We start from the raw sequence: 27,856 nt of genomic DNA, 5'->3' as shown, positions 1-27,856 counted from the left end.
ACGGCTCACGGGCCCAGCCGCTCCGCGGCATGTGGGATCTTCCCGCACTGGGACACGAACCCGCGTCCCCTGCATCGGCAGGCGGACTCTCAACCACTGCGCCACCAGGGAAGCCCCATTTCTTGATTTTGATAACAGTACTCTGATTTTTTTTTTCCTTGTTCTTAGGAAATACATGCTGAATGATTCAGGGTAAAGGAAATTATTTCTGCAACTTACTCTCAAATGGTTCAGGGGGAAATCTATATGTATCTATCTATATGTATCTATCTAAAACATCATAAAATATATGATGTTTTACACACACTCTCAAATGGCTCAGATATATGTGTGTACATGTACATAGACACATAAAAATATTTTTCATATACATTCACGGACCGAGAGAGAGAATGATAAGCAAATGTGGCAAATGTTAACAATTGGTGAATCTGAGTAAGGGCATAAGGGAGTTTTATGTACTATCCTTATACCTTTTCTCTAACTTAGAAATTATTTGAAAATCAGAAGTTAAAAAAATATCTCTGAGGAAGTAAGTATATGTATATTTGTGCAATTTTATGTACATATGATGCATAATCACAATCTAATTAATACACACACGTATGAAGACTTTGGTCAGATTTCCAGTGTGATAAGTGCTGTAGGATCTATAACTCCAATATGAAGTTGATTTTATATCAAAAGAACCATCCATAAAAGTTACTGATCGATGCTTTACTGCAAGTGTATAAAGATTAAAAAAATATATATATATATGTATGTTTAAAAACCTGGGTTGTCAGTATTTATGATCATGTTTTCCAGAGCCAGCATGATAGAAAAACAGAAAAAATCAGTCCTAGACTATTCCTATATAACATCAAATCTATCCATCAAGTAGGTCAGTTTGGGGTAAAATAGCAAAGAGACACACTTGTGGATAATGCTGAGTTCTAGAAAAGATAGTTTTCTTGTGTTTATTTAATGAGTAAAATGAAAGTGAAGTGCTTTTCAAATTTCTCAGTTCCGTCTATTGAGCAAGCATTGTGCCCCATGGGGCGGGGGCGGGGGGTGAAGGGAAGGAGGTACTGAAGATTGTTCTTTGAGCATCATTAAAAAATGAAGACTTTCTCAGTGGCTAAGATCCCACCTGGTCCAACATGGTGACTAAGGCTCCTTGAGGCACTACTGAAAGTTTCTGAAATGAAAATAGAGCCACGGTGAAGGAAGTGGAGGAAAAAGTCAACATGAATGGCAGCCGATAAGGTGAACATCTGCTTATCAAGTTCAATAATACAAATCAGCGTTTGTGCAATGCCTGACCCAGAGAGAAGCAGAAAGTAATTTGGAAATTGGAATGACTGTAAAAATACAATAAAGAATTATTTCACCAATCTGTGAAATGGCATTTGGCAGTGGCTCCAGAACAAAACAATTCAGTAAACAAATGAAGTCATGACACGGGAAGGTCATAAGGCAGCCTCTGAATGTGGCAAATGAAAAGTGACATCAGATTTTTTAATGGCTACAAATACAAATGTTTGCCCCTTAGCAGCACTGCCTGACTTCTTTCAAAACATGGCTTATAAGAGCAGTGATAATTTAACCACATTATCAATTTCCCATTTTGATCTTCTGGACTACAGGTAGATGCTATTAAATAGGAACATTTTTAGAAGTATAAAGCACAGTTTTAAAAAATCTGTTATATGTAAATTAAAAAATATTTTCCATGTGATGACAGTCACAATTTTAACTATTTGATGGGCAGCTTCTGATAAATTCACTCACTAACAAAGCCACAAGAGTGAAAGACTTTGTCCCAGAAAACAAAACAGAAATCAAAACGTCTTGGCAAGCTCTCTCATCTCTTAAATATAAGTGTGGAAATCACTGCTAGTGCTGATATTTAAAAGTAGCTGCTTTTATCTTTAAACAACTCTGTTGTTTGAATAGACATGCTCCAGGCATCGCATTTGGACCATTTGTTTTACCAGCTGTTTCTAAAAATATGTTCATGATGTAGACCTTTTCTGCATATCGACAAAATTGCTTTTGTTCAGGGCTTTTTCCCCCTTCCACAAGGGAAAGGGTAAAGACATGGAAAACAACATCTGCTGAAAGATCTCACAGCTTCAGGGAAGGACTACAGTCATAAGCTTTGCGTGAAAAAAAAAAAGAACCACCAAAAAACTCCAATAAGCTACATGACTGAAGAGACTGCCACATTCTTTTGGATTAAAGGTAATCAAATATTTTAATTTGTTCATACGATCCTTGTAGCAGCAGTGACAGATGTTCCCTACATGGAAGAGGGTCTCAATTAATCTACAGCTGGCTTAATTTTCTGGCCATCCTATCAAGGGAGAGGGAAGAAGAGGGAGGTAGAGAGAGAGGAATGCAAAGTTTTTAATTACTTCTCTGCAACTGCATTCTTTCATCTATTTATTACATCTAACAAGCATATGTACAGATGAGGAGTGGTCAGGAAGTGAGGATGTACGTGACACCTAAAAGTTGGGTTAAAGAACTAATCATATTCCCAAGTGTCTGTTGAAGACCACTTCACAACCCATCTGTGTTCCTGGTTTCCAAGCACAGATTTTATACTTTCTGGTAGTGGGTCATTTGCAGGATACCTCGTGCCTACTGCTGCTGTATAACCACCTGGTGTGTCCACGGACCATTTGTCAGTTGATGAACAGGACTGACCCTAGGGAATTGGTGCATCCTCAGCTATCCAGAGTCCTACATATCATCATCATCATTATCTTTGAATTCCTCTAGCAGCTTTCCTTGCAGGGCTTAAATCATGGACTTAATTCAAACACATGGGAAAGACTTTTTCAAATTACGGGTCTGGCAGAGTTCTTATATCTAAATATTCACAAGGGTTCCCTTGTTGGTCTCTTAATATTCTTTTACATAAAAAAAAATAGAGAGAGAGAGCCTTTCTTTTTAATTACAAATGTAATACATACTCAACATAGAAACTTTGGAGTATGAATAACAAAATAAAAATCACGCACTGACCACCACCTGATGATAATCACTGTTAAGTCTGTTACTGATAATATAATCCTTATACCAGATGCAAAACACCAACCCCTGATTTCTCAATAAACTTGATGTGCCTTTTTATTAGGCTAAATTAAATATAATACTTTCAATATTTAGATAATAAATTTCATGAAGCAAGAGGTTATTGGTATAGATTGCCCAAGAGACTGAAATGGCGGGAGGAAAGGAGAACTACGGAGACAAATTCAGTAGCTGCCTTTAGTATAGGTCACATCCTTCCTTTTATCTGGGGACTGAGGTTTTGACCTCCTCTTGACACAAAGATGGATCGTGTTATCTCAACTATAGGCTCATTCAGCTCTTCAAAACAGTCCTCTCTACTTTGCAATAAGACTTAAACTGAGAAAAAATTCTAGGTTTAGATTGGAGTTCTTAGAAATTTCAATTTTTCCATAAGTTTTTTTGTTTACAAACTGATTGTGTCCTTCCAGTAACATGTATTCTAGAATCTTTTTGAAATCTCCCATTCTATTTTGTGCCTTTAATCTATTTTTTTGTACTGAAATTCAAAAACTCTTTTATACTTAATATCTAAGTGACCTATGCCTGGAATAATAACTTCCTGGGGTCTCAGTGAAATAAACAGCTTGGTCTTAAGTTCATTTAGTTCATAAAAAAATTTTAGACTTAGAAAGGTTTTCAGTTTTCAAAATTTACTAAATCTAGCTGTGGCAACATAGATAACACTTTAAATCTCTTTAAAGGTTTCTGGTTTCGGGAGGCTGGTTTATTTGTTTTCAGAGACAAGTAAAACATAAAAGAAAAATCTATGGGGAATGACCAACATCCAGTTGCCAACTTTTAATCAGTTAAAGATGCTACAAACAGTAACAAAACACTATTTTCATAAAAGACGTTGATTTTAACCATCAAGAACCATCCCCCGCCCCAAAACACAAGATATAATCTCAGAATATAGGGCAGTTCTGTAAATTTAACTTTGTGGAAACTCACTATATTGTCCTTACTTTTCTCATTTCACCATGGGTCAGTGAAGGTTTTGGCATAGCTTGACACTAGTTTTGCTTTTGAGCTTGGGAATCACTGCTCTCATTTGCCTAATTATCTGTCCTCCATGTAGGAAGGTGATATCACTGACCATGCATCTCTAGAGCATACATTTGTTGAGTGTGTACCACGAGCTACTTAAACGAATTGCTTCACCATGTGTCCATAATCTCTTAGTTGGTCGCCTAGTGACCAATAGAGAGTTGTAGATTTGACCCCTAAATGGGTCAATAAATATACTGTCTTGTGTGGCAACAATGTCCAGTGGAAAGAAGATGACCAATTTCCACACATTTCCTCTGAATTCTCTGTTGAATGCTATCTCAGTTTAAAATAAAAAGCTCTGGGCTCTTTAAAAAAAACCTTGATACACAGTATCAGTAAAACAGCATGGACTATGGATTTAGGACACTCGGGATTTAATTCCAACCCTAATGGAAACTAATTCAGTGACCTTGAACAAACCAATTTACCTATGTAGGTTTTACTTTTGTCAACTAAAACAAAATCATTACAATGAACTCGAAAGTTCTTCAAGCATATACTCTTAAGAGTTACGTAAACTTTAAGATTATAATTTTAAAAAATTCAAAAAAGGCCTTAGCTTTACGGGAGCTTAAAAGAGGAATTGCTATGTTTAATTCGATACTCAAGGTCACCAAGTGATATCTGAACCAGAAATCTTACTAAGAGCACATTCTTCAAACTTGATGAAGCGGTTAGATCTAAAGGAATTTAAAAAAATGAACTTAAAAAAATAAACTTAAAAACACTGTGTGTCTAGGGAACTCTACTCAGTACTCTGCAATGGCTTATATGGGAAAAGAATCTAAAAAAAGAGTGGATATATGTATATGTATAACTGATTCACTTTGCTGTACATCTGAAGCTAACATAACATTGTAAATCAACTATACTCCAATAAAAATTGAAAAAAAAACCCACACTGTGCGTCTCTCATTGCTGAAACTTGCTTGACTTTCATAGGGTTTGTTTTTATTTTAATGTTTTAAAAATATTTAATTTGAATGCTACTACATGAGGGCGTGTTCTCCCTGGTTGATGAGTTCTCGCTATTGCAGATGTGTCATCGGTTGTATCACCTGTGTCATCCTTGTCTATCTCATCTCATCACGTTACGCGGCTGGCCCCTGGGGACTGAGTTTGCCCATTTGCTTTTATAGGGAAAGCTAGCAATAACTAAATGTAAATAAATAAATAAATAAACAAGCAAACAAACAAGCAAATAAGCAAGTGAATAAACCAACCAACCACATAGGAAAATACCAGGCTATTGCAAGCATAAGAAGATGGAGACTTTACTGCATTTGGCTATGTCCCTATCAGGTCATCAATAGTGCTTAATTTACCCTTGTTTTACTCTTGTTTTTCTATTATCCCTCTGATCTCAGAGGCTTTTAAAACACTAATTCTAAATTATGTTGTTTTAAAAGTCAACCCGTGTACCTCCTGCCCCCAAAGTCCCTCCTAATGGCGCCGTCTTTCTTCCTTTCCTGCATCATCTCTGCATTTCTTTTTTTGCTTTCTTTTTTTTTTTTTTTTTTTTTTTTTTTTGCGGTACGCGGGCCTCTCACCGTTGTGGCCTCTCCCTTTGCGAAGCACAGGCTCCGGACGCGCAGGCTCAGTGGCCATGGCTCACGGGCCCAGCCGCTCCGCGGCATGTGGGATCTTCCCGGACCGGGGCACGAACCCTTGTCCCCTGCATCGGCAGGCGGATCCTCAACCACTGCGCCACCAGGGAAGCCCCCTTTTGGTTTCTTTTTGAGTCACAGTTCAGACCCTCACAACTGCCAGGCACAATACCACAACAAGGGGCCTTGCTAATGGAGGAAGCTCATAATGTCATTACTTAGCTTTCTGGCTTCCAAAAGTTAATCTTATGCTCCCTCTGGGGTTGGGATACATTAGGATCTGGTTTCATAGTTTACTTGATGTTGTTCTTATACGAGTCTTTTGTATTTCTTTTCTGCAGATTTCTAATGTTAAAGATGCTAAAGGGACTAAGCATTAATTTATGGAGTCAAATCCTAAAGTAACAAACACCACTTCTGCAGTAACACTAAATGTGGCTGTGTATCTGTATTTTCATAGCCTGCTCCTGTCTAATCTGTTGCCAGGTGGTAGAACACATTCTTCTCCTCAGGATATTGGATGCTCCATCCTGCACCCTACTGAATAATCCTTTGCCTCCGACATTCAGAGGACTAAGATATAAATAAATGCTTTTGCCTGCAATGCAGGAAGGAGTCTTATATATTGTGCCCCTTCAATTCTGTTCTCCTCATTCACTGCCTGTGTCACCAAGAATGTTTTTCTCACTTTCCCCACAAAACTTATAAAGCTACAAATCAAAAAGTACAGGAAAAGAGGAGGTTCTCAGCAGGTTGCAAATATCATATCTCAGTCATTTAGACATTTCTCAGCTCAATAACCCACAGCCAAGGTTTGGGGAAGAATTACTGGGATGTGACACAGTATGTGGGCTGGAGTTCAAAGAAACTACTGCCGAAGAGGTCTGAAAGCAGGGAGGATGCAGCCCACACCCTAGCGGAGGCACAGAGTACAAAAGACAGATGTGCAAAAGGAAGAGCAAAAAATCAAGCGCTTACAAAAAAGGCAGTGTAGACGCTGTGGGGAGGGGACCCTGGTTTTGTACGTTTGCTTGTTTTATTTTTTTATCAAGTTTCATATATGAGATAATGCGCATATTCAAAACAATGGTGAGAAATGAGCTTCCAACGTCCTTCCACATCCTATGTGGTCTCACGTGCTTAGTGGGGAACTCAACAAATGTTTATTAAGATTGACTGTAAAATGGGCAAGAAGGATTCATCTTTTAAAAAAAGAAAATGACCACAAATTCCTAGCCTATCAGATTTCTCTAGATCAGGGGTCAGTAGACTACCAAAATCCAGCTTGATGCCTGCTTTTGAAAATAAAGTTATATGGAATCACAGCCATAATCATTCATTTATGTATTGTCTATGGCTGCCTTTGTGTTACGACAACAGAGTCGAGTAGTTACGACAGGGACTGTGAGACTCCCAAAGTCTAAGATGTTTACTCTCTGGCTCTTTATTGGCTTTTGCTCTGAGTGATTAGTCAGAAAAAAATTTGAATACTTAGCAATATAACATTGCCATGATCTTTTAGTAAAACGGGGGTATCTGCTTCCAAGCTAAGATGAAAGCAGAATTCGACAACAGAGTGTCCTCAAGCATTTTCAACTCTACAGATTTCCCAGTTTAGGCTTCCGGATTGGTCAGGATGGATATAATTTGTAATGAGACCCTCAGATGCTTAAATAAGCTATACTTTCCTTGGAAAGATTCTAATAAAAGCAAACCCAGCTTTAAAAAGGTACTTTCTATTTCATTGTGAATTTTAGTCCTTAATAAATCCTTTAAGATTCTTTTCTTGCATAGAAAATTCAAGGGCCCAGAAAAGGTTTGGGGTTTTGTTTGTTTGTTTTGATTTTTCCTTTTTTATAGTTTGAGACATATAATGCAAGGAAGTGAGAAAAATGAAAGAGAAGATAAACACATGAGTAGGAATTTAAGAAATGTCAAGAGTACACAGATGTCAGAAAGGGGCTAAGGTAAGAAATGCATCCTCTCAGGTACACATTCACTTCTTTTGTTGCTGCCTATTAGCTGTAACATCTAAAACACTGTTCAAAGAACAGAATTATCTCAGAAATGAAGAAAATTCAGCATCTCACCAGAGCTCTCACTACAAGCCTCTATTCTTAGAATCCTAACATCAGTTAAAGGTGGCGGTTACCTGATCATATGTTCTAAACAGGTCTGCTGACGAGCAGTGAGCTAGAAGTCCCCAGTGCACAATTACACAGGTGACATCAAGAGGGGCAAACCTCACATAAGTGATGGTTTTCATCCTGAATACTGAAACCATTCCACCTTGCAGGAAGCCACAGTAAGTTGTTTAAATCACAGCTGTTTGGATAAATCATAGCTAAACAATTTCATAACCCCTATCAACCAAGGTTTTCAAAGCCTTTCAGATACACAGTAATTAATCCATCTAACAAGTATTTCCCAATCATTTAATATACTCAATACACAAACCTTCTTTCATTATTATCAAAGAGGCAGGTAGCTATTTATATATGTGGGTCAATGGAGAATACTATATAATAAGAGACTGTATAACATAGTGATTCCTGTGTGGGCTCAGGGCCCCACTGTCTTGGGTTTCAATCCCATTTCTCCTACTTCCTTGCTGTGTGACCTTGGGACCATCCGTTTGGATCCTCTGTGCCTCAGTTTACTCATCTTTAAAATGGAGATGATGATAAAGCCCCTCAGGGGATTGTTATGAGGATTAAGGGAGTTAACAATGTAACGTATTTAGAACTATACCTGCATATAGTAAATGCTCAATGAATATTTAATGAATGAAGGAACAAAGATGTAGCAGTGGAAAACTTACAGATGAAGGCCTAGAAATCACTTCAAGGGGCTTTATTCAATATTACGTGGGCTGTCACTGAAAGTGGACCACCGGGGCAGCTAAAGCTGACATTAAATCAAAGTAAAATATTGTACCATCAGCAACTCAGTCAGAGACTGTATCTTGTCAAAGTAGAAAGGCAAGATCCACACTTTCCTTTTTAATTCCCAGATTTCTCAAACTCTTTCACAAAGCAATGATTAAGTATCTAACAGTAAAATTATTTTTTTAAGTTGCAGTCATTTTCTGCAATACAATGGTTCTCATGCTGTTTTAAGTATTAATATACTAGTTTTACGGGAAAATGCGGAAGTAAAGGGCACTGATGTATTTCACTGTGAAGTTGGTTAATTAACGTGCATCAAGTAAATGAACTAAATAAAGTTCATTATGTTTTAAAAGTGACAAAAACATAACAACTGAGTAATGGAATCATGCTGAATATTATAATTATGTGCTAAGAAATGCAGCTATTATAGTCTTTCCAAAGCTCGAGAAACAAAATTTGGAAACCTAAGAAATATCCTGTTCATCTTCATGTTACTAAGGGAGGAATTTTTGGCAACTCTATTTTGAGGAAACAAAATTAGTGAAAGCTCCACAAATGAGCATGTCATAGTTCTAAAATGTAGTGCTCTGATAAGTGTTTAAGCCCAATCCTCTGTGCACACTGCAGTAGAAATAAGTTATCTATTTTCAAACAGATTAGGGTTTGAACCTTACCTCTGCCACTATGTGCAGGCATGTGACCTTGGAAAAGCAAACTTTTTGAGTCCTGATTTTCTCAATTGTAAGATGGTCACAACAGTTTCTACATCATAATAACTGAAAATGAGATTTAAATAAAATACCATGTTTGAATGCACCCGGCACAGTGTAGCACCTTGGCCAAGTGACATGCCAGAGCCAGCTCATGATAGCTGACTGCTACATTTTCAGGAATTTTCCAAGTTGGTTGTTAAACATAGCCGTTATCAAAGCCATATATATATATATACACACACACACACACACATATATACACACACACACACATATGAATACATTCTATTAAAAACAAAGGTAATAAAAGCTTAAAACTCAAATTCATTGATATCCATGGTATCTGTATGGTGAAAAAAGTGTATAATCGTGTGCTCATGAGCATTACTTCCCAATTCTGAGTTTAATATTGTCATATCTGTGGCTTGAAATCAGCCACAGAGGGAATATTTTATACTATAGAAACTGTCACACGCTACAGATTAAGGCTGTGTGTGTCTATGTGTGTGTTGGTTCTTATCATTTATCAGCAAGTTACTCTGCCTGACTCATCAGGAATACCCCCTCCCTCCTCCAGCTTTCCCTCCCTCCTCCCTTATCTGCCCTCTCTCTCTTCCTCCTTCACTCTCTCCCTTCCTTCCTTCATTATAAAGTTCTTAGTCCATAGACCCCACAAATTTCCTCTTCCTGTGCCCTTCCCCTGTACCCTTAAGAAGAGCAAAGAGCTACATTGACGTGACTGAAACATCTCATCATAAAACCATCTGCCTTGAAACGCTTTCTCTTCTCCAGGTTAAAAATATGGACTTTTTAATCTTAACATCCTATTTCCAAAATCAATCTATCAATTCATTTCAGACCTATTTTATACTCTCTTGTTCAACCTTTAAGGATAAGGAGATTGAATTTGTTACAAAAATTCATTTTCATACTATAAGTATCAAACAAACCAAATCATTCCAAGTTATGCGGCAAATTTCCTGGGTAATCACAGTATAATCCAGCATCTGAATAATTAACTGGGCACTGTCTTCCACCTTTCTCTCAAGAAATTCAGACTCAATTCTCAGAACTAAAGTTACTGTGTATGTCTTATTCTTTGAAAAGACAAAAAAAAAAAAAGAATTTAGGTCTAAGTCGAAGTGTTGGCTCTCTAATGCTTCCATGAATTAAAAAATAAAATAAAATATGTATCATTTGACTCAGAAAGATCAAAAGGTAATCTTACCTTGAAATATGCATGAGATAGAACCAGTGAGTTAAAAAGCTTTTTTTTTTTTCCTTTCCCTTGCCAAACACATTTATATTTTAGGTTAAAATACATAAACAAATAAATTTTATAATAAAACACATTCATATTTCCACCAATTCCTCACCAATTCAGGAACAGACACTGCTCTATATAGCAGAAATGATGATGCTGTTCACTAACGTCTTCTGAAAAAATTTTCTGTTGATCTGTTCCTGCAGAAAACGTCTAACTAGAAGATTGATAATCTATGGGAAAACTCCTTGGAAATTAGCTCTTACATGAAATCCCTTTAGCAGTAAGCCCATTTAATCATGCCAAAGAAATCAACAAGGGTTTCTTATTGTTGTTGATGGGGAGCTTGTTTAGCTATTATCATTAGTAATTTTCCACTGTAAGTTTTGCCTCCTTAGCCAGGTAAGAAGTGCAACTTATGACCTCCAGATGCAAACCAGTTATCAGCCTTACAATTCGACTGAAAATTTGTTTTGCTTCTTTGTGAAGTTCCCTAAGGGTAAGGTTAAAAAGAGAAACAATAGGGGAGTGAGAAATAAAGGGAGAGGATTTCAAACCACATATTACAAACAGAGAACAGAATCACAGAACGACACCGAGACAGTGGACTCCAAGACAAGATGGCAAGACAGATGTGCCAGACGAAACCCATGCTTGACTGCTGTACCAAGGAAAGCAAGCACAAGAACAAAACCACACAGAGATGCTGCGAGGGCAGCTCTTGGGGCTGCCGTGATCCCATGGAAATAATAATAAAGATGAGAACCCGTGAAATTATAACTACAAAAGAAAGTTATCCCCACAACTCATACACTGGACTTGCTGGGTTAGCCTGGATGTATCACTTGGATGAAACACGAGATGGCGTTATTATAGCCCATGCACTGGTGATGGAGGCCATGGTTAGCTGATTAGCTATAAAACTCTCACTGCATGCCACACAACGATCCTGGGCTCGTCCAGAAATAAAAGATACAACAAATAGTCTATATCTGCAATAAAATTCTTTTTATGCCATCTGAAATTTGTGGAGAGGGATGTGCTTCTCTGTTCTTTCTGCATGTTTTTCTTTTATTACTATTATTTTTTTTCTGGCTCATTCATCCTTTTTTTCAATGAAATACATTGTCATAAAAGGGAGAGTAAAGACAAGTGGCCTGTGCAGATATAAGGAAAAATAAAAAGGGGAAAGGAGAAAATTTAAATAAAAAATATATAGGAGGAAGAAGAGAAAAACAAAGTACTTCATTCGTTTGTACACAACTTTCTTGGATTTTGTTGGTGTTTGTTTTGTTTTGAGCATAAATACTGGAGGGATATGCTGAAGGGGGAGAAATTTGAGATTAGGATGGCAAGAAAAGATTTTGTTGCCTTGGTTGATTTGTATATCTATATATCTCTCAGTATTTAAAAAATAATGACTCAAAAACGTATAGCAATGAGTTAAAAATAGCCATAATGACCAAAATACTAAATATGAATCAAAACAAAATAAACTGAACCACCAAAAATTCATGCGGCACAAGATGAGGTGAAACAACAGAAAATGCTTTTCAAATATATACAAAGTATATATCTATTTATATATATACACAGGAATGTGTGTATATGGATAGATATATCTGTATAATTTTTTCTCTCTACCCCTCCCAAGGATAATTGAGTTATGGAATCATCATTATAATTATGAGAAAGAAAAAAACAAAACCTAAAGAAAAGTTAACATGCTTTTCCACCAAGTTAAAACAGTATCATGCATGTCTATGTTGGCTGATGTAAGAATGATGGTATGAATTTCTGTGTAAACACATGGCTGATGGCAGGGGCTGTTGTTAATCTCTGTTTACATTATTCTAATATCATTTATACTGTGTCTATATATATATGAAACAATAGGCTCTATATATTTAGTATACACACATACATAAATATATATATGTATACACAGTATATATATTGGGGCTTATGGGAGAAAAAATACAGAACAAAAAGAATAAAAGAAAGCACACAAAAGCCTCTCTTTTAAAACCCAATCCCTCTTTATTTATTAATTTTTCTCAGGTGCGGGGACTTGCTTAATGATTTCATTAAGCTCACTCCTTAACTACTTGCACTGGCATTTGAAATCAGGAAGTTCTCATGGTGTTTGAAATCAGGAAGTCTGGCTTAAAATTCTTCCTTCAACATGCCCATCCTTAACCTATTACCTAAGAAGCCCTGGCCCTAGGCCATACTGTATATGTGCAGTACTAATTTTTCAACCGTAACGAATCAGAAATTCTGTGCCCCCCAAACTAAGATATAGAAGAATGCTCCTTGGGGTTAATTGATTCTGCCACTGGGTGGCATCATCTGTGGTTTTTCTTGCCTGTCCTTGGATGGGGTATGCTAAAAGCTGAATTAGAGACCTCTCCTTCGAGTTCTGATACTATTCTAGGCATTTCCATTCATTGTCTACATTGTTTCTTCCCTTCTTATCCCTCCTTTCCTTTTATTCCCCTTATTTTTGTATCTGTCTTCCCTAATAGACTATGAACTCCTGGAAGGAGTCTCATCTTGTTTTTAATTTCCTAGAACCTACTCCAGTGTTTATACATAATAGTCACTAAAAACTGTTGCATAAATAAGTGATTTATCAAACTTTCAACTGGAAGTGTACATACTTACACACCGATCTTATTGATTCCCTTTCCTTCCCAACATCACCAAAAAATCTTGGGTAGTGGAGATGAATAGAATTTTTTTCATTTTTTACCACTTTTGTTATTAGATTTGTTGTTCTGGTTATAAAATCTATGATAATGATCAACCCACATTTTATGCACACCATGCCTGTACTATCAATGGCCTAATAGCCAATTAGCTGATTTTTCTATACTTATATTTCTCTCCTTATTCTAATTTTCAAAGCATTTTATCATTAGGGATTTAAAGGCCACATATTTGCTCCAGTCACTTAAAAATTAGCTTGGGCTGGGGTGGAGGTGGGTTATAAAAAAATGATGCAACTTATCACTGAGTGGGTTAATGAATGAAGAGAGAAACTATACCATTAAATTAGGAACATTATAACCCATGAATGTACTCTATTAATTTATAAATCAATGAAGGAAATCCAAAAATTGGTAGGATTTAGCCTAGACCTAAATATGTGAATAGCTGTTTGCTTTGTGTACACTGAACATGTATTAGAGCTCAGATGTAAAAATTACTCATGTCCACAGCCAATAATGATTAATTAAATTAATGAAGTTTACATCTACTTACATCCTTCTTTGCGAAGCTAAAACATTTCTCAGATTACTTCTGTTATACCTTTATTCAAAGTGTTTTTAGGTGGACCCTAAAATTCAAGGTGAATTCTGGACACTGTGACTCAGACATTCCTATGGCATTTCATTTAGGCATTTACTATTCAACTATACACTGAATAGTTACTTGACTGATTATTTAAACATGATTCTATTTACCAATCATGAGTTTCCACATGGCAAAATCTTTCTAAAATTAAATAAAAATCTATTTATTTGTAATGAAAATATACAAGTTGCTAACTTCAAGTTTGCTGGAGACACGAATGACAAAATGCATTTCTATAAACTCTTAAGATTACCAACATCATATTTAAGGTCGATAATCAGCACACATTATTTTTCATCTATGGATTCTGAAAAATAAAGCTCTCTTTCTTCCTATCCTTTATTAGAAAATTATTATTGTCTTAACACTTCAGCTGCGTCCTCCACAATGTTCCAGCAAATAAAAACTCTAAGGATTTGTTGAGCTTTTAACAATTCAGTGCCAGATTTTCATATTATAAATACTTTACTGAGGCATATCAAACTGATAAAGCCTAAGAACCCAGTTCTACCTGGAGAACTTAAACAGGGGTAAGCTCTTGGTGTTTTGCCAAATTTAAATTTCACTGTAATGGGTTGGGTATTATGTTAGTGTGAGTAACAAAGAGGAACAAAGTAGCAATAACACCAAATGCAAATGTGAGGACTGTAGATTTGAGAAGTAAAAATACATCTGAGAATCACTCTGGGAATAGCAATTATTTTGTGATCTCAGATTACTGCCATTAGTTTAAACACCTCCCTCAATCCAACCATTATAAGTTGTTTAGCACAGTCCTATTGATAGATGGATGTGTTTCATCTTTCCTTCCTTTTTCTGTCTGCCCTCTGGTGCAACTGCTGTCCCTTGAGATTTGATCAAAGGACACTTAACAAAAGTGGAGGCAAAAAACCCCGGCTAATTGACACCCAGAAAAATGTAGCCCTAGATAATGGCTGGATGAATCAATATAGTTGTTAATTACTGCCATGCCTATTTCTCAGGTGCAAAAGGCATTGTTTTTCATTTTTTTCCTCTGCTCTGTGAACCCTGCCCCCACGATTTTTAGAATCTTAAGACCATAAACCACATAAAATTCAGACAATTGATAATTTTTAAATATACAGAAGTGAATCTGACAATACATTAGTTTTGACGTTATTTATTTTTTCCGAAAGATGGAGACACTGGGCATAGGAGTTGGGGGGAGGCAGAGAGAAGGAATGAAAAGTGGATTTAATCTCTTTATCTGTATTTCAGAATCCATTCCCACATTTTAGATCATGAAGGTAAACTTACTAAAGACCTTAATTTTTATTTGGCTTCCACAATCTCATAAGAGAATCCAATTTCCTAGTGGTTATTTGAATCCTCTCCAGCTTGTCTATTTGTTGTTGTTGATTACAAAGAGGTAAGAAGGACAATGAAATATGCATTTACTGCACAATTTAACATCAATAGAAGTGTAGTTGGGAAGAAAAGGGTTTATATGCAAAGACATAAATCTGAAATACCAAATAGACACCTCCTTCTTTTGTAGAGGACACAGTCAATGTTTACAAATTAGGAAAGTTAAAATCCTGACCCTTAACTTTATGTACTTGAACAGTTATTCAAATATTCTTCTGAATATATTTATTTGATACAGATGGATTCATTATTACTTTATAGTTCACAATTTCAATTCGGGGTTCTCAAAGCAAATGTCCAGAAAATGCAACTTGCCATAAAATGATCTAGTTCCCAGCAAAAGAAGGGACAGGGTAAGGTAGAGAATTATTTTTGCTAAAGAAACATGGATTTTGTTAGGGAGATACTTACTTGTATGAAATCATATATTTTAAAATAATTCAACAGGTTTTATTTAGCTGTTTAAAGGGAGATGAAGTGATAGGTATGAAAAAAATCTCCAATTTTAATTTAAGATTATGAGGTATTTTGAGAGTCATACAAATTCAGTCAACAAATACTAATTGAGTTTTCACTCTGTGCCTTGCTCTCATGATTTAGGCTTTTTAAAAAAACTCATTTACATATGTTCTAGCAAAAATATACAGAGAAAACTTGAAATCCATTGGATGTAAAAGGTTTCTAAACTATTATCAACCACACTCTAAAAAAATTTAAGTTGTCCTTAAAGAACTAAGCTACATGACTAAGCTACACCAAACCAGGGTGATCCCTAAATGCCAAAGTGGGTTGTGAGTATAAAAGTTATTTGCTTACATCTGACTCAAAACCAGCAGCTTTGAAACCCAAAGAAATATCATTTCATTCAAAATTTGATGCCCACATGAACACAAAAGTTGTTGAATATAACATATACTAAAGTTATGAAAAGTTTATACAAATTTATGGAAAGCAAGAGCTTCTAGTGGACCTAAATTAATCAGGAAAGAACCTGTAGAAGTTAAATACCTTATTACTGAGACAGCCTAGAAAATCGTAAATTTGCTAACAAAGTAAGAGAAGATAAAGTAATTTCAAGTAAGATAGAACAAGATTAGCCAAATTGAGTGTATTTCCAGCAAACATCAGGCCTGGAAAAGAGTAAAATTTCAGAAACTGAGGTAGTGAATTAGAATGTTTAAACTTAGAATTTTAATCTCAATATTCACATAGAATCTCAGGATTAACAGTTTATGTCAAAGTTATGTAAATGTCACCATTGTCCACTGCTGCATGGACAGCGGAAGACTTCTCTTTAGGCAGTGTGAAACTTAACCCCAGAAACAACTGGTTTGATGGTTCTGATTTTTAATCTGTAATATTTCTGGAAAATCTTAAGGCTATAGAGATATTTCTCATACAATGCAAAAAAGGACTTGACAGCTCTAAGTATGTAATCTTCATCAGTATTAATCAGGTTCCCAGGGCAAAACCTCTGCATCAATCGGTATATCTATCTCCTTCCTACATTAAATATGCCTCTGACATATTTCCCTGTGCATCTGAATCACTTATCAGGAATACTTTATGGAGTAAATTTAGAAAGAAGAAATGCTCATTCTTCAAATGTGATGAGTTAAATAATCCCAGGCAGAGGGGATCAATATCAGCCTCTTAGAGCTACACGTTAGCTCCTTCAGAGTGGGCATTCTGTCACTTGCTTTATTTATATATTCCCTCCCATACTCCCTTGCAGAACACAACAGATTGTTTTAAAAACTGTTTTTATCCCCCCACCCGCCCCATGTAATTATATCACTCAAGAAATTCTGGCATTGAATTTCTGTCCTCTGCTTTTGAATCAGATGAAACACCTGTGCAGTCACTAAAAAGCAAATGGACTTAGTCTGGGGCTTTTCAAGTTTGGGCCTGTTTATGTTCAATACCAAACGGTAACATACCCACAACCTGGGAAGCCATAGACCTTGTGAATCAGAGATCTAGAAAAGCCCTCTGTCTTCTTATGGAGGTTGCTATGGAGATGACGGTGTGTAGGAGGGGGAGGTAGTAGGGGAAGACAGTGGTGATAATTGAGAATGATCAAGCCTAGATTTTTATAAGAAGACTTAATATCCAGAGATTTGATAAACATTGTTACATATATACAGATATCACTGCTATGAAAGCAAGAAAACCAGAGAAAGGATACACAGAGAATCCAAATTGAAATCTAGGTATCTTAAATTATTGGCCACAAAATCAGTGAATTTAACATGCGTCTTGGAGATCATGCCCTATTCATATCTGAATCTTTAATATGTAGCACATACCTAACAACTGACCCTCAAAAAATATTTGTTGATCTGAGTTCTGTTGGAGACGTAAGTTAGATAATAAAGCTCCATATTCTATTTTCCAACAGCTCATTTGGGCAAACTATTAGAAAAGGAAGGATTCAAATCTAGAGATACACTGTATCCTGCCTGAGGGCTTAGAAATATTTATTAAATGAACGAATAAATCAATTAATTAATGAATGAAAATTCGTTGCCCACGTTCTGGTATAGATTAGACGTATCTTCCCTTTAGAGTTAAAACCTCACTTAGAACACTGAGATTATTACCCAATAATCTGAAAAAAAATCTGACCAGCCAGGTCACAGTTACTTTCCTCCCTCACAGCTGAGCTTCCAAAGGACTAGATCACACTCCAGAATGGAAAGGCCCTGCAAATTATTGACATGTCCCTATGTAATGCTAAGAACAGGAACCCACAGAACTTCCTGGATCCAAAGCCATTTGCAAGATACCAAGCAGTCAGGCTTCCACAAAATCTGAAAATTGTAAATAATTTTAGGGTAACAAATGGAAGATTTTCACTTTTGTTATACTAATTTTTTTAACGAATCTTAAATTTCTCTAGAATTAACAAAGGAAATGTTTAATGGCTCTCCTTTATTTTTAAAGAAAAGGAAAAAAAATTAAAGCAGCCCAAAGAATCAACTAGAAAATTCTATTTATTCCTCTTAGCCTTTACAGAAATAAGATCCTAACCCAACTCCAGCTTTTAACTCTATTAAACATACACAGAAATTCGATGATATCTGTTCTCTATTTTATATATATATATATACATATATATAAATATTTAACTTATAGCAAGTCTCAAAACAGACGACTTGGGAAAGTTGATAGGAAATAATCAGGGACTGCAGTTGCCTGCTGGACATTATATCATATAGCGCTCACTATAAAGAAAGACCATAAAACATCAAAATGTATCTGGGTGCAAATGGGGAACACACTGAAGCTTCTAATTGCCAAAGTCCTCTCAACTTCAGCACAGTAGATACATTTCGAAGCATCTCAGCCGTTGACATGGCATGGTTCTGTCCTAATTTTGTGTTTACTATGTTATATTGCTGCACAAATTCTCTAAACACACGATGAACAAAATTAGTATAAATATAATACCATGCTAACTGCTGTTGAAATCCCATGGAAAAAAATATGTTTTTGGTTGTTTGGTTTTGGTTTTTGATTTTGTTTTGTTTGCCACTTAGAGTCAGAACAGTTCATGAGGTTTACATGATCTTTACGGCCCCCACTTTGGCTTTATGTTTTTTTGACGTCAATCCAATATAGAAGTCTTCATGTCCCACCCCCTGTCAATTTCGTAGCTGCCACTGGCTGCTATACATTTGCTGCTTTGGTGGTTAATCTGGGTGTCTGATTGCTGCTCCAAGTTATGTCTTATGGACTTTTCTTTAGCTAGTCAAGGAAGTGACTTTAAATTTCCCTGGGATCTTACGGCTCCTTCCATGGGATTTGATGCTTTCGATTATATATTGATATTTATATATGTATTTATATACATATATAGATACAGGATATACACACATTAACACACTATAATATATATATAAAACACATGTATATTCACATATACGTATGTATTGTTTTTTGCAAATGAAAAAATAAAGCAAGCAAAACAAGACTGACCTAACCTACCTGTACTCGGCTCACATTCAACGAAGTCTTCGTCATCACTTGAACATTCAGCAGATGAAACAAGGTCATCTGATGTTGGCTGCACATGTCAAAGAAAACATAATGAGGTAGGGGGAAGAGAGAGGAGAGAGAGAGAGATAAGGAAACCCATGAACAAAAGCATGAAAGACTTATCACTGTGTCCTGCCTCCATCATCTTGCTGTCTCTCTCCTCTAAAGAGGGTATGCTGTAGGGTAGAGAATGTTAACTGTTGTGTAGCTTTGAATGGCTCTGGGTCCAGACAATCTGTGTGGGTCTATGTAAAGCTGAGTGCCCCAAGGTGGTTTGAGGAGGCTGGAGCCTATCCTATCCCTGTAGATCACATTGTGCAGCGTGACTCTATCCTGACTTTAATTTCAATTTTGAGAATCAGAAGGGCAGGAGAAGGGCTATTGCAAATGGTGGCAATACCAGGGAGGGAGCCAGCACAGAAATACACTGCAGCTTAGAGAGGGTTTCAATACATATGGTGTGCAGTCTCAAGTGTATGATTTGGTGGTCGTGAATCTATAGGCTGGCATAATTAATGAACACTGTGGAATGCAGTCTGTTCGGGAATAGCATAACGGCTTCTCTCACTATCAGCGATTCTTCATGTAATTGCTGCAGTTAGTTGAATTAGTAATGTTGACCAGCAGACAGATACTACAAGACAGCCTCTGGACACAGGTAAGGCTGTTTCTGAAGACAGCAGAAAAATTTTTGATTGCAACAAAAGTAATTCAATTTGAGACAATTTTTTTTTTCTATTGAATCCTGCAGAAATTCCCCAATGCCAGGGAATCTGCTGCTGCAAGAAATATAGGGGACTGTGGGTGTGGGCAGTAAGAAGGTCCCTTGCTACACAGTAGACGAGAAAAGTACTTTCTGTACCTGCTACATTCTACATGCACAATAAATACTCTTTCAATCATTCCCTCAATTATTAAGCTACAGCTCTTGTCTAAAAAACCAAACTTTTGTCCTACTCTGTGCATAAGAGTACTCAGTATATAGCAGTTGTTCAACAAATGCTCATTGATTTCTCCTTCCTGATGTTAATAATATTAACTGACTTGTCGGTCTTATTATTCTCAAAGCATTGAAGCCTGAATCCATATTCAAGAGGAAAAGCAATTACAAGTCAGACGCTGTGCTAGACATGTATATATGCTTATTAGTTGTAGTTATTACTAATTAATTAGACACAATTCTCACAATGATCCTTTGGGACAGGGATAATTATTCTACTTTTAAAGGGAACTGAAGTTCAGAGAGGTTAAGCAAGTTGCTAAAGGACCCACAGATAGTAAAAAACATAGTGAAGATTTGAATAGATACATCTTAGTCAAAGTCTGCATCTGTAGCTCCCATAGGCTTCTTTATACCCCTTCTTACACGATGTTATGGACGGAACTGTGCCCCCTCCCAAATTCATATGTTGAAGTTCTAACCCCCTAGTACCTCAGAATGTGACTGGTATGTGGAGATGGGGTCTTTGAAGAGGTAATGAAGTTAAAATGAGGTCATTTGGGTAAGTAAATCCAATATGACTGTTGTCCTTACAAAAAGGTGAGATTATCACACACACACACACACACACACACACACACACACACACACACACAGGGAAGGCCATGTGAAGGCACAGGGAGAAGACAGCCATCTACAAGCCAGGGGGAGAGGCCTCGGAAGAAACCAACACCTCTGACACCTTGGGAAGCCCATGTGAAGGCACAGGGAGAAGACAGCCATCTACAAGCCAGGGGGAGAGGCCTCGGAAGAAACCAACACCTCTGACACCTTGACCTCGGAATTCCAGCTTCTAGAACTGTGAGGAAATAAATTTCTGTTGTTTAAGCCACCCTGTCTACGGTACTTTGTTATGGCAGCCCTAGGAAATGAATACACATGACAACCCATATGCTTAGTGTTTCCAGACAACATCCTTCTTGAAATAGACATAGTAGGCACAGAATTGCCGGACACAGCAAAGAACAGTAGAAAAACCACATTAGGTAATGGATTTTGCTTAATTAACAGTGGCAGAGAGGTGCCTTAAACCACGTAATTGATCTTTATTCAATACCTGTCAGGGAGATACTTCTACCTCTGCTTCTCCTTAAAGTTAATAGAAAAAGATTTTTCAAACATACTATTTTTATTGTCAACTAGACACTACTGCAATGTGCGTTTCATTTCCACAACTCATGCTGGCAGCTGTATCCTGGAGCACCATTATTCGTGTTAGAGAGATCATGAGCTCACTGTCTTGGAGTTTCCTGCTATGATGGGGCCCGATACGGGTCCACTTCCATTCATTTAGGGAAGGGGGCTGATAAGAGAATAAATATTAACGGTGTAAATGCAGAAGCAACTATAAGAGGCAAACACCATCTTGGGAAGGGCCACAATTATTGTTTGATTGTTCTAAAGCATGCATTTTCTATGGGGATGATATCCACCCACGTCCCTCCCCCAGCCAGCAATAATTGTTTTGGGCAAAAGGGGGAGGATCTTAGATATGAAAATGGCCTGTGATCAGCCAAGAGCCACGGTACTAAAATGAATAGACAGTATATCTGGTATTAAAATTTTACGGAGAAGGACAATTAGGAAAAGGTCTAAAAGTCTTCTTAGAGGCTGGTAATGAAAAAGAGGTTGAGAATACATTTCTAAAATGTAATCCATCGAAAATTAATTGTCGGTGACTTGATTATAAGGACCTTACAGAACGGCCCATATAAGACTTAACTAGCTTTGATCCCTAGAAAACTGGTGAGTTAATGAAAATCTAGTGAGCTTGTCTCAACAACTGAAGGCCAGGCAATAAAGTTTAAAAAGGTCACTGAGCAAATGTATAAAAACAACGCATACCTCCAATAGAAACCAAAAAAGGAATTAACATATTAGTGGAATCTTTAACTTAATACCAAAAAGTATCTTAATTTTTAAGAAAATTAAGATTTTACTTAATCCTTAGAATTATCTTAATTTTTATTGGCCAAAGGTTTTTTTTTGTTTGTTTGTTTTTGTTTTTTGGTTTTTGTCTTTTGTAAGATAAGTACTAGGCTCTGCGGTGGAAAGGATATTTCCTATTTTCCCCTCAGCTTCCCCCACCTCCTCTAATACCTCACAGGTTCTCGCCCCTGTGGTTTGAGTGACACTGTCCCCAGCCCCACTCCCCTCCCCCATAACCACCTCCACTTCTGTCCCCAAAATGGGCCCCTAATCCCCCTGGCAGGCCCCAAACATATGCTCACCCATGTTCTCACTCCCTGTGCCTCACTTCCCAGAGATTTTTTTTTTAAATATGAGTATGGATGAGAACAAGTTTCCTCCCGGGCAAAGGAAACACATTTTGCCAGCAGCTCCTATAAATGGTGGCTAGACTCAAAGAAGATGAGACGACAGGCAGTCTAGAGAGTGTGGTAAGATTGGGCTTGGCTCTAGACAGCATAGCTATGCATCCCAGCTCCTAAACGTATAGTCTGTGACCTGGGGAAGCCAGTTACTTCCCCTCTCCGGGCCTCAATTATTTTCATCTGTAAATTGGGATAAACAGAGTGATTTGTTATTGACTGAGCATGTGATTTAAGTGTATTGTTAAAAGTGAAGCTCTGTTCTTGGCATATGGTACATGCTCAATAGATATGAGCTAAAACTAGCTAACTAATTCAATCAATCAATCAATCAATAACAGGAATGTCGAGGCTGGGAGCCACTCCTAATTTAAATAGATGTGTTATCTGCCTATGCACTCTATCTTTAATGATTTTTTTCCCCCATTAGAACTGCTCTTCATTGCTGATAATTCCTTACCTCCATTTAATGGTACAAACACCATTTCTGCTTGGATCTGCCATGAAGACAGATAAAGAAAAATATACTCATGAAGATGCCAAGAGAGCTTAAAAAGCCATTGGAAGATCTGTTTCCAGTGGCTGTGGATCCAAACACTGCGTGGGGTCTTCTGTGAATTCAGTCGCTTCCTTTCTGTCCCTCAGACTTCACCATCACCATTTACAGATTCAGCCAATGAAACTCCCAAAGCAATTACAAACATCTCAATCCTCTCCTGGCCCAACATGGTAAACAATGTTTATCTGGAGAACCTGGCATCTAACACAGCCACGCCTGCCACAAAACACCGTGTAGTTTCAGAAATGCTTTCTCTGCCAGAAGCAGGAAGCTTTGATTTGCAAAGGGCTCAGGATTCAGATCACTATTTTTAGGGATCTAAAAAAAAATGACTTCTGCCCTCGCCACCTAAACACAACAACGAAAATTACAAACCAAGGTTTTTGGATATACACTTAGGATCATATCCTAAAGTAATGATTATTTGATCCAAAATTACTCTCAGAAAACCCAAGGCTTTCTTTTAGTAGCTTTTGAATTTTTCTTGTCTGTGCCCTTCCCCAATTACAAGCAAATGCAGGGTCTGACTCTGACCCTTGGAAGAAAAGGCACACTTCCCTGATTATGGGTTCCATGACTAGTGGAGTATGTTTCACTTCTGCAGTATCTCACAGACTTGGGGTACAATTATCATGAGAAGAAGGGAACTATGGACTTTTTTCCTTAAATAAAAAGCAGGAGCCCTAGGCTGTGTGTGTGTGTGTGTGCTTGTGAGCGTGTGTATGTATCTTCTTACAATCACAACCATTTTCCATTATAACTCATAATTCCTTAGAAAGAAGAGCAGTTAGTACTTTTGAGAGGAAAAAGGTATTTGAACTCTCTAGAATCATGCCTACGAATTTACCACACATTAAACACTTGCTATATTCAGGCTTTGTGCTAAGCCGTGATCACATATTAACTCTTCCAGAACTCATAATAACCAAGGGCACAGACATTTGTAGTGACATCTGCTGTTTTAACACTCATCACCATCCACGCTCCTTTGAGAAGCAGTTTTGCCTTCGGAAATTTCTCTATCCATAGAGTTATGTGAGGAATGTTCATCAAGTTGCCTTCCATGTCATCTTAACTTCTTTTCCCTCACAATGATTGTCTAAAGGTCTCATAATTCCTAATGGCTAAGCTTAAAGTGTTTACGTACTGTGGTTCCCATATGTCAAATATCAACGTTATCTACAAGTCATTCAACGAAGAATAGAAGATCCATAACCACTCCCCAACCAAACAGTTTCTTAGTGGCTAAGTGACTACTAGGTCAACCATCAGTGATATGGAACTATATAATCAAGGTGCTTTGTTCATTCATTCATGCATAATAAATATTTATTGAATGCCTACGTGTCCAGCCTTGTAACAGTCAGGAGAGATAAAGTGATAGATAAAAACAGTTCTTTTGCGCTGGGAATTCACAGTCTCTGAAGAGACTGGTCAACGGACAAACTTGACACAGTAAACTGAATGCTATGACAAGAGTAAGCATAAGGTGATAAGGGAGCATAGAGCAAGGGAGCAGAGAGAGCTCCTAGGCAGAGGGGCATGTGGAAAATGAGCCCTCAGGGACAGGCAGTAGTGAAGCAGGGGAACGCTGAGAGCTCTGAGAAGGAAAAGGGCATCCTAGGTGAAATCGACAGTCTTTGTAAAGGCTCAGAGATATGAAAAAGCGCAGCTTATTTGTATACCCACAAGTAGTATGGGATGACTGGAGTGAAGAGATGTCCTAGAATGACAGCATGACAGCTCCCTGAGTTATCGTGTTGTTCTTGCAAACTTGGATAATGAGCATGAATTTAATATCCTGCCCTATCAGACTCCTCTCATTCTTCCCCTCCCCACATCTCACCAGTGTCATCCATCACATTTCCTTAGGGAGCTAATAATACACGTGGTTTCAGAACACAGTGCATGGGTCTGACTGCGCCATTCCCTCCACAGTGCAGATGAAAGACCTTTCCTTGCCTTCTCAAGGGGAGGAAAATAGTCTTCTGTCCCTATATATTAGCCAAGTCCTATATTAAAAATAATAATTCATACTACCCTATTTTAAAATATGTATCTCATATTTTTAATCCACCTGTTGAAATTACTTGGTTCTGTATTAGGACTCATAAAGCTAAAGATAGGTATTATAATAACTTTCAATAAAATATCTCTCTGGCAGGAGCCCTCTTTATTCCTTTCCTGAAAGATTTTTTATTGCATTTATATTCTTCTTTTACCCCTACCAGTGTTTATTGAAATTACCTTAGAATAAACTGGGACAGAAGAAAGCTCAAAACTCTGTCCACCCAAGTAAATTTATAGATATATTTACCTTCTAATTCCCTCAGTTTTGCAAACCTGGCTTCTCATTTTCCTCCAATGAGTTATTGTTTCTATAATCACCTGCTTCTAATTATTTACTCTGAAGGGCTCTACCTCATCTCAGTACAGGGATGGTTCTACACCATTCTTCATCGTTATCCGTTATTCAGCATTGAGAAAAATATCTGCTTCCGTGGTCAGAACCGCTTAAGAGAGTTTCACTATGTCCCCTTCTTACTGCCCAGATGCCGATTCGTGACTTCAAAATCCCAACCTTTAGCCCTTTATCTTATACTGAGAATAGGCTAATCATTTCGGGGGATGATCTTTTTTTTTCCACCCAGCTCCTTGGAAGCACAGTTATTTGACCGAGATTAAGCAGCAGATAAAATAAGTCTTGCCACAGAACAGCTTTATGAAATTATAAATAACACACTCAAGAATGATGATCGCCTTTCTTCCAGTGAAAAAGGAAAGGAGAGAGGCCCATAAATATTCTGAAGTCCCACAGAAAACAGCCATACATCTCTGCAGCTGCGTCATGCCAAAAAGCATTAAATTCCTTCAAATGCTTGGTGTTTTAGTTTTTTGTCTCTAAACTTCCATTCTGAGATAGAGCTGGAGTTAAGTATCTCGTATGAGGGATGGTCTCATTCAGCTTCATTATGAGTATTTATTCTCTATTTAAAAAAAAAGATGTCTGAGATACTTTAAATAAGTACATAGACTCTAGATCAATCAATAATCTTTAATGAGATTTGAAAAGTTTGACATCTCAATTTAAATTTATTTGTTAAGACTTTCTTTATCAAACTGTTGCCATTGCATAGTCCAATCTTTGATCAATGCTAATAGATACCTCCCCACCGCCCCCCACACACAAACTACTGGACGATTTTTAGACTGAACCAAAGGTAGGAAAACCTGGAGCTTCAGCAAGCTTGTTAGAAGTGATCATCTCATCCCTCCCTTCTTCCCCACCAACCCCACCGCTACACCCAGTTCAAGCCCAATCCAGAAACAACCTTAAAGCATGGTAAGATTGTATGAGTGTGAGTATCTATACCCTCATTTTATTCTGAACATTCTCTTTATAGTCATCTTCAAACGAACCAACCAACACCATTATGAGAAAATGAAATAAACGATTTGAACTTGTCATACTCAAGTGTAAAAGACAGAGGCATATCATGAGGCAGTTTCTGAACAAAGGAAACAAAGGGACAAAGTTCCAGCCTGGTTAAGATGCTTTCTGAGTTCCCCTTTCGTCTACCTCTATGCGCCTAAGTATCTTTACTGGAACAACACTGAATTTTTAAAAAGTCTTCTGGAGTTCATGCCATTGTGGTTTTTCAAGACATTACTTTCCTCTCTACTCTCTACCTGGAGACAACCACTTGCCAAATAAGACATGACGACCCACATATTTTACTTGGCTCATATTTCCTTGGAATGAGGTTTTAAGAGAATTGCCTTGGGCTACAGACATTGCATTCGGCATGAACAAAATTAGTTATTTGGGACAGAGCTTTATCAGAAAACTGAACACAAAAAATAAGACTAAACAAAAAACAAATTAAAAAAACCCATTTTTCTGGATATATGATTTTATGGATGCATGTATTTACTTATTCAATCAGTCTTCCCTCAACAAATGTTTACTAACAGCCTATCGTGTGTCAGTCACTCTGCTGAGGGCTAGATAGAGCCAGTCCTTGTCCTCCTGGAGTTTACAGGCTACTAGGATTTGAGCCAGGCCGAACTAGAAAGCACTGAGTGATGCTAAACCATCAGCTACAAAAACGTGAAATTAATGTGAGGTTCGTAAGTGGTACCCACTGTAAAAAACTGATTACCCGCTATCATTAAAGACAGTAGATTATATAGGAATCCAAGCGAAGAGTATCACCAGCTTCTCGTTAAACTCTGCCCACTGTCAATAGCCTCCACATCGTTCCTTTTTTCCTACTCCACATATACTGAAGCAGGATAAAGAGAGTGACATGATTTATAATAACTTTTGCTAATGAATTAACCTTTAAGGAAATCCCTTTGTCGACTCAAGATTTAATTAACAGTAGAAAAACCAAGCTAAGCTTAGCCAAATTTTGTGCCAAAGATTGGAGTCCTTTATTTCTATCTTTGAAGCCCTGTAGGATTATATAAATAAATGTGGTACAGCATCTTTTTTTTTTTTCTTTTCTTTCCAGTTTTAAGAGTTTTCTTCCATCTGCTCAAAAAAGGAAAGGTGGGGCTTCCCTGGTGGCGCAGTGGTTGAG

The 27,856-nt window shown here is 37.3% G+C and overlaps 1 protein-coding gene across 8 annotated transcripts in view; it reads right to left on the bottom strand.

Annotated features, from left to right (window-relative positions):
* The window catches only part of NRXN3 (neurexin 3), a 1,750,257-nt gene that overhangs the window by 32,014 nt on the left and 1,690,387 nt on the right, over window positions 1-27,856 (bottom strand). For 5 of the 8 annotated variants that reach the window (XM_028496240.1, XM_028496243.1, XM_028496241.1 and 2 more), the window contains one exon: window positions 19,331-19,409. In XM_028496240.1, the coding sequence (XP_028352041.1) occupies window positions 19,331-19,409 (79 nt within the window). Of the gene's footprint in view, window positions 1-19,321; window positions 19,410-27,856 lie in introns of all 8 variants that reach the window. The other 3 variants (XM_028496242.1, XM_024118426.1, XM_024118428.1) reach the window with 1 other exon arrangement.

Source organism: Physeter macrocephalus, chromosome 11, assembly GCF_002837175.3.
Source record: "Physeter macrocephalus isolate SW-GA chromosome 11, ASM283717v5, whole genome shotgun sequence".
In the NCBI taxonomy this organism is placed as follows: domain Eukaryota; kingdom Metazoa; phylum Chordata; class Mammalia; order Artiodactyla; family Physeteridae; genus Physeter; species Physeter macrocephalus.
This window is presented reverse-complemented; position numbering and strand designations above follow the sequence as displayed.